Source organism: Sinocyclocheilus grahami, unplaced genomic scaffold, assembly GCF_001515645.1.
Source record: "Sinocyclocheilus grahami isolate Dianchi unplaced genomic scaffold, SAMN03320097.WGS_v1.1 scaffold1259.1, whole genome shotgun sequence".
Taxonomy (NCBI): domain Eukaryota; kingdom Metazoa; phylum Chordata; class Actinopteri; order Cypriniformes; family Cyprinidae; genus Sinocyclocheilus; species Sinocyclocheilus grahami.
The window spans coordinates 365,181-373,134 of record NW_015506438.1 but is presented as its reverse complement, the minus strand read 5'-3'; the positions used below and the strand labels follow the sequence as shown (position 1 = coordinate 373,134).

The window sequence follows — 7,954 nt, the reverse complement described above, 5'->3', positions numbered from 1 at the left end:
TGAGAGACGCATAGACGCAGGTATTCACACACACTTAATCTCTCCCTCTCTAATAACCGCATTAGACTGCGTTAATAACTGCGTAAGCCTGCATATCAATGGCTCAAGCCTCTGTTATCAGCTCTAAAACGACGTTTTGGAATTTGCAACGGAAGGTTTGGGATGAGGTGCGTAAAAAAATTAGTTCAACCCACACGAGATTTCAGGACGGAAACATATCAGATGTCTTGAAACAAATGATCAGAACAATGTCTTGATGTGTGGTTGAGACTCCAGGACGTTACAATTATTAGAGAAATAATGCACTCCCGGAGGTGGTTATGTGGCCACGACTATATGGTATGGTCTTTCTCATCGGAAAAAGTATCGTTCAGGAACCGGTATCGATATCGAAAAAATTAAACGATACCCAGCCCTAGTGTAGAGTAGCGCTTGTTGTTTGACGTTTCTCCGATCACAAATGCAGACATTTGCAGAAATGCAGAAAGGTTTTATGTTTACGCGGCGCGATGCAACGTGTAAAAAGACAGTATAAGTCATTATAATCAGTAATTATGTCCCCACTGGATGCAACAAATGCCTCGTTTATAATGGGTTTTAATGTTTTTGTCTCGTCGCTCCGGCCGGACAGGGCATCACAGGATGGTAAGGGGCGTAACATTTCCGTCACACGCTTGAGGTATTCAGCCAATCACAAGGCATTGGATAGCTGGCCAATCACAGCACACCTCGCTTTTCAGACCGATGAGCTTTGTAAAAATCGACGCGTTTCAGAAAGGCGGGGCATAGAGGAGAAACAATAATGTACAGTATGTGGAAAATAATGTGTTTTTTTAACCTTAAACTACATAAACACATTTCATTACATCAAATACACAAAATAATGTTCTTTTTAGCAGCATCATATGACCCCTTTAAAACCGAGATTGATGCACTTTTGTTTATTGTATTCACTGAATTTGGACATAATGTATGCAGCAAATATTTAATGCTTTGCTTCTTTTAGTGTACAAGAGAGTTTTACAAAACCCTTTATGTCCATTCCATTTTGGTGCAAATGTAGCCTATGTATTGTGTTTTGGCCTCAAAACATCTGTGAAAAGACAAATCGTGTCTATAGAACTTTTTCACAAAACACAAGCAGAACAAATTTCGGTGTAAATCGAACGTAAAACCATTTGTCCCAAATGGCGTAATTGAAAGGTTTGCATATATTCGTTCTGCTCAAGTTCCATTATTGTGCAGGCAATTGGTTATTGCATATTTGTGGAAGTATTGTGTACTTGTGCTCCTTGTGTGGTAAATTTAGGAAGAATTGTTGTGTAATCTGTAATCATTATGAATGAATGTAAATCATGTATATCAGTCGTACTGTGTGTCTATGTGAAATGTCAGACACTGTGTCTTTAAAATGAGGCTTGTTTTGAACATAAATGCACATTTTGAAATGTGGTTGGATAGATTAGGCCTATATGATTGCTTAGATTATAGAAATGCTATAGACTTGTGCATCTCTTGCATGGAAAATTTAAGAATTGGACGAATTGCTTTTGTTCTGTATTGGTCATTTGGAAGTCGGTTTGGATAAAAGACAAAGTATTATATGAGTACATGTAAAATGCACGTGATTATAATTATTAAATTATTAGATGTAATTCATAATTATAAAATTAGCTAATTGTTAACTTTTTTAACTTAACTTAATGGATAGTAAATGTGTAACTTAACTTACATTTTTTATTTCATATTATACGTTCTAAATTCCATTTAATAATTAAGTGCCTGACACGGCAAATAGGGATGTAACGATTAACCGCGAGATTAAAATGAATCGGTTGAGATGCTGAACAAATCACGATTCATTTAGGGGTAGGAGTTTATATGAATGTATGTCTAAGGTGAACTTACTGTCTTTAGAAAAGTGTAGATGGTATTTTTTCTTTTAATCTTGCCTCTGTATAATGCATATTAAAGTTCATAAGTGCAGCGCTGCTTTGTTTACAGCCGAAACCAAAGAAACGCTTTAAGCGCAACCTGCTGGCAGAGAGCGATTCTGCATCTCGTTCAGCTCGTCTGCTCTTTCGATTTCATGCAGATATTTTTTATGTATAGTTTCACAAAACTGAAGTGAAACCATTCTGTTTTTGCTTCAAATTTCGAAATTATACAATCTAATTTAGACTAAAAACTGCTCGTGTTGCATGTATGCAGCATCTTTGTTTGGATTGTGATTAAAATGCAGTGCTTGCCTCTAATTTTAAATGTTAAGAGCACAAGACAAAGCCTTAGTTTGTTTATACGAAGAGATTTATTTAATTTTTGTTACTTATTTATTTGATTTGGGGCTTGTTTTAAAATTTCAATTTAGTTTTATTTACATTTACATTATATTTAAATTTTGTCATTTAGCAGACGCTTTTATCCAAAGCGACTTTCAAATGAGGACAATAGAAGCAATCAAAACCAACAAAAGAGCAATAATATGCAAGTGCTATATTAGTATATTATTATAGTGTTATATTTCAATTTCACAAAGAAACGTGCAGCATTTTGTCCAAGCAATAATAAAAGGACACGTTTAATTTATCATTTGCGTTAAATCTCATTTTGTTAAAAAAAAATCGTGTTGAGCGAATCGTTACATCCCTTACGGCAAATAATTAATTCTATGCAATATAATTATTAATTGCATATCATTATTAAATGCTTAATTGCGTTGCATGCAATGTTGTGTGTGTGTACTCTTGCGCACCTTGCATGGAAAGTGTAATAATTGGAAGAAGCTTGTGTTGTTGTAAATTAGTCATTTAGAAGTCAGATTAGAAATGTATTATTTATAAAGGTAAATTATCATTTTAAAATGAGATGTTATAAATGATTTTTTCAAATGTTATAACATTCTAAATTACATAATTTAATCACTTAAATAATTAAAATGAATTTATTTTATTAAAAATAAATGTAATTAAATAAAATTAAAATTAAATAGAATTAATTACTTTATTATACATTGAAAATGACAATTTAATAATTTGTGAATAATTTAAAATTTCTGACATTGCAAATAATTATGTATCATATGCAATTATTCATTGCATACAATTATTAAATACATATAAAACATTATACACAACAATTATTAAAGTTATTGCTTATCAGCCTATAAATGCATGCAATGTCAGACATCATGTCTTATAAATTAGGCTTGTTTGTACATATAATCTTGCTCTTTTTGTTGTTGTTGTTGTTTAATGGGTTTTCGGATGTTGGTAAAATTTCAGTTGCATCTGTCTGATTGTTTGTCCATTTTAACTTTGCTTTAATGCACTGAACATACGTCTTCTATATGCTACGTAATTAGGCTGCCAAATTGATCCATTTATCGTATACCTGGTCATGTGACCTTCAGCCGTTTTGACCCATCTCTGCATCTCCAGCACCCCGTAAGCCCGGGGCGCATCGCTTCCCCCCACGAGAGCTTTTAAAGCCAGTCAAGGGAAGCAGCTGTACAGTGGGGCAGAAATCTGGCCAGCCACCATCAGCCACTGCACCAACACCGGCCTGGGCTGGCTGCCTTCTGATTGGCCGAGCCCTCGCCATGTGACTCAGGGCTGGCTGGATGCTCTCCGGCAACAGACACAGTTGATGGGTTGCTGGGATGGAGTCTGTCACTGGTGCAGAATGGGGTAAGTCTCTGTTTAACGCCCTGATCTCTCGATGCAAGCGTGCAGATGCGTCGTCTACTGTGCTGGCTATTCAGCGCAGAGGAAATAATAGCACGTTTGTGTGGTACAGCAAGGCGGTGCCATAAGCCTTTTGTTTTGATGGCTGGTTATTGAGAGGGTGTGTGGGGGGGGGGTGCATAGATAGGGATTCTGGCTTTATCGTCGGGACGCATAAAAAGCCTCTATTGTGCTGCGTGAGCAGGCTGATTGTTTATAGCGATGGACACGGATTCCACACTAAATGTAAGCAGCAATTGCTCCTGTCAAGATGGAGGGGCTGTTTCAAGAAAAGCCTTTTTTCTGATTTAGCGAACAAAGCAGATGTTTAATGCTGGATTTGTTGGTGCAAAACACCATTTTGGCTTGGTTAGATGGTGCATGTGAGACCTGGATGTTGTCGGTCACCGTGTCTTTGTGCGCGGAGGGAAGGGCATCTTGACTGCAGGGAATTTTAGCATCTTGCATTGCTGGTGAAGAGGTGACTGCTTTAATGCATCATAAGCGTTGCATGCACAACACTGCACCTCTGGTGAATAAATGCATGCATGGTGGACATTTGGAAGACGTGTGAAGGTGCACACATTCGTATTTTTGAGGAAAGTGTTTAAATATTAATGAGTCTTTCTTCTTTTCACTCCTCCCTGTTTCCTTTTTGTTCTGTCTCATACCTCGAGCCTTTTTGCTGAATAGATGTCGACCATTTTGCTCTGTCTGCATGCCAGAGAGAGGTTTTTAAATAAATATATTATTAATTGCGTCTCTTCATTACAGTGGATTTATAAACTATAAAATTGCAAAGCTGCACTCAGCAAGATTAATATTTGTGAGCATAATATTTCACCTTGAATGGCGTTTGTTTATTCACAAAATGTGTGTCAGCAGATTTCTGTGGCAATCGGACTCATTCTGCCCTCATAACAGCCAAAGTAGTGCAACGTGCTGTTTGGCATTAAATCATATGCATCCATGCTGGTTAATTAGTCTTGTTGCTTTAATAGCGAGATCTTCATGTAATTATGTGGATTTTGCAAACCAAAGATGTTTTGGATCGAATTATTTGCATTCAAGTTCTAGATTTTTGTCAGAATTGCCTGGATTTGATTTCTTTCAGAAATCTGACAAATCTGTAATACACTAGCAAATAGGAACATCAAATTTTTTTTTTTTTTTAAATTTTTTTTTTTTATATATAAATTCTGCTTCCTAATGGCAGTGGATGCCCTGGAAACAGTGGCAGAATCCATAGCGGAGTCACATTGATTGGACACAGCTGCAAATTAGCCCTGACACATAGACGGGCTGCTTGTAATATAGGCTGTTGGTGTTGGTTGATGTAAAACTAGGTTAATAATCTGGTGAAAGTGGAATGGAAGGAATTCAGTTTATTGTGCACGTTATGAAATGGTCACAACATGCACAGTCACTTTTTAATTTGACATTTTTGCCCTGTGCAGTTTTTTAATGGCAAATGCACACAGTTGCATTGCTCCTAAGTATTAAAGTTCAATGTTTATTTTTTTGCATGCATGCATGCAATATCTTCATTCTTTGTTTTTCCTTTCTCCTTTCTGCTAGGAAGTCTGTATTTTGATAATGTTGCAATATTTGACATCACAGGCCATTGATATTCCTAATGCTGAGTTGCCAATAATTTGGTATTTTGGCAGAAAACTAGTTTTCGAAGGCAAATGCACACAGTTGCATTGCTCATAAGTGTTAAAAGTTCTATGTTTTTTCTTATGCATGCAATATTTTCTTTTTACCATTACATGTTTTTGCTAGAAAGTCTGTATTTTGATAATGTTGCAATATTTTACATCACAGGCCATTGATATTCCCAATGCTGAGATATAGTAATGTGTTATTTTGGCAAAAAACACGATGTTTTAGAAGGCAAATGCACATAGTTGCATTGCTCATTTGACTCTTGAAGTTCAATATGTGCATCGTCTTGCAGCACTTGAATGATTCCTCAAATCAAGTGTGTTGTTGAGGAGAGAGGTGCTTTTAATTTACTAAGTGATCAGACTCACAATTTTCACCTGCTGGACCAGAAAACAGGTTCTTCAGAAAGTGCAAAAATATTTTTTTTCCCAATTGCACGCATTAATGTGCAGTTACAGAAATCTAGAGTCATGGTTTTGCTGTTGATCTTTAGCATGTCAGTGGCGATGTGCTGATAGATTTTTCCACTTGGTTGATCAGTCCTTCACTTCAGGATGGAGATAAAAATAGGAACTTCATAACCGCAGCTCCACTCTCTCGATTCACGTCGCTTTGCCTCTCAGAATCATTGCTTGACTGGACTCACTGCATGGGTAAAAAATGGCCGGCGGGCATCGGCTCTGCCATCCATCCACACAACGTGAGGCACGTGTTTTATCGTATTCTTCATCAGTGTCATTACCTACATGGCAAATATCAGAGTTCAGAGGATGATGCTCACTCATGATTGACTCTTGACACTGATGGGCTTTTACAGAGCAAACGCAAGAGGAAACCCTCGGGCCAAACCCTTATACATGTATTAAGAATCATGTTTTGCACTTTATTCTTTTCACTTTTGTATGCAAAATCTTCTCCCTTTTTTCCTCTTTTTCTGCTAGGAGGGATATATATATATATATATAATGAGAATATATTTCAATTATATCCTTGGCTCATTTGGATTTTGGTCAAGCAGAAATAATAATAAAATAGAAAAAATATATATTCTCATTATATATATCCATCCAAAATAAAACATGCAGTGAAAAGAGATATATATATATAATGAGAATATATATTTTTTCTATTTTATTATTATTTCTGCTTGACCAAAATCCAAATGAGCTAAGGATATAATTGCACAATATATATAAAACAGTTTTGTGAATAACAAAGAAAATGCATATACTTGTATTGTGATCCATATACTGTTATATCACCATGTCACTGCTGATTCTGCAGTTATTTTTGTTAGCTAAAATTGTCAACTTGAATCATTCTTTGATTTTATTGTTATTTCTGTTTTATGCAGATTTTGTGATTAAAATATTTTTAAAGCACTTTGAATCACCATTGTGTATAAAATGTGCTATAAATAAACTTTATGCACCTGTTGTCCATCCTGCTCTCTATATTTTGACATCAGCCGTATTACTCGAGCATCACTCCGAACCACACGTGATCGTTCCTCTGTTCTTGGGTGTTTCAGGTCAAGAGATAGTCCAAGATGGCTGCAGCATCTTATGATCAGCTGCTGAAGCTAATCATTCTTTGATTTCATTGTTATTTCTGTTTTATGCAGATTTTGTGATTATTTAAAATATTTTTAAAGCACTTTGAATCACCATTGTGTATAAAATGTGCTATAAATAAACTTTATGCATCTGTTGTCCATCCTGCTCTCTATATTTTGACATCAGCCGTATTACTCGAGCATCACTCCGAACCACACGTGATCGTTCCTCTGTTCTTGGGTGTTTCAGGTCAAGAGATAGTCCAAGATGGCTGCAGCATCTTATGATCAGCTGCTGAAGCAAGTGGAGGCATTGAAGATGGAGAACTCCAACCTGAGACAAGAGCTCGAAGACAACTCCAACCACCTCACCAAACTGGAGTCAGAGGCGTCTAATATGAAGGTATAGCATCTGTTTGTGTCATACAGCAGCCTAATTGTATTCTTGAGAACATGAAATCAAAAACCAGCTCTGTTAACCTACTGAGCACGTGCTTCTTGACTCATAGAGCACCACAGTGATGGTATATTTTAATAGGCCAACCTGTAATTAGCATCACCCTGGTTCCTTTGGCTGTGAAGGCGACTATTGAGTAGAAGAGTTTACCTGTTTGATGTGATGGATGCATAAACGTAAATATAAATGATTTGTTTAATGTCCCCAACAACCTCTATAGTCCAATCTAGCCACTTGTTAGTTTTCAAGACAAGTAAAAGCTTTAAAAAAAAGCACAAGGTGGAATTATTGATATATTTTATGTCGTCGAATAACACATGAAAAGATCTTGAGCTTGTGTTCGCCACAAAAACGTCAAAAAACCCAATGATTTCAAGGTGATAGAACCGGAAGTGCTAAGATGCTTGTTTCTGGGGTTTTTTGGCCTACGCAAATAATGTGCATAAATTATTGTGGCACATTATTTTGGAGAATGAGATCATTTTTATAATCTTTCATTGTGATGTAAGGAAAAAATAATATTGACTTGAGAAAATTTGCTAGCTATATATA

General features: G+C 36.2%; 1 protein-coding gene across 2 annotated transcripts in view; it reads left to right on the top strand.

The window, feature by feature from the left end:
* Positions 1-3,607: 3,607 nt before the first annotated feature.
* LOC107568587 (adenomatous polyposis coli protein-like) overlaps positions 3,608-7,954 on the top strand; it is a 38,971-nt gene continuing 34,624 nt past the window's right edge. The window contains exons 1-2 of one of the 2 annotated variants that reach the window (XM_016254553.1): positions 3,608-3,686; positions 7,196-7,348. In XM_016254553.1, the coding sequence (XP_016110039.1) occupies positions 7,214-7,348 (135 nt within the window). In that variant the 5' untranslated portion in view covers positions 3,608-3,686; positions 7,196-7,213. Of the gene's footprint in view, positions 3,687-7,195; positions 7,349-7,954 lie in introns of those variants that run through there. The other variant, XM_016254555.1, reaches the window with a different exon arrangement.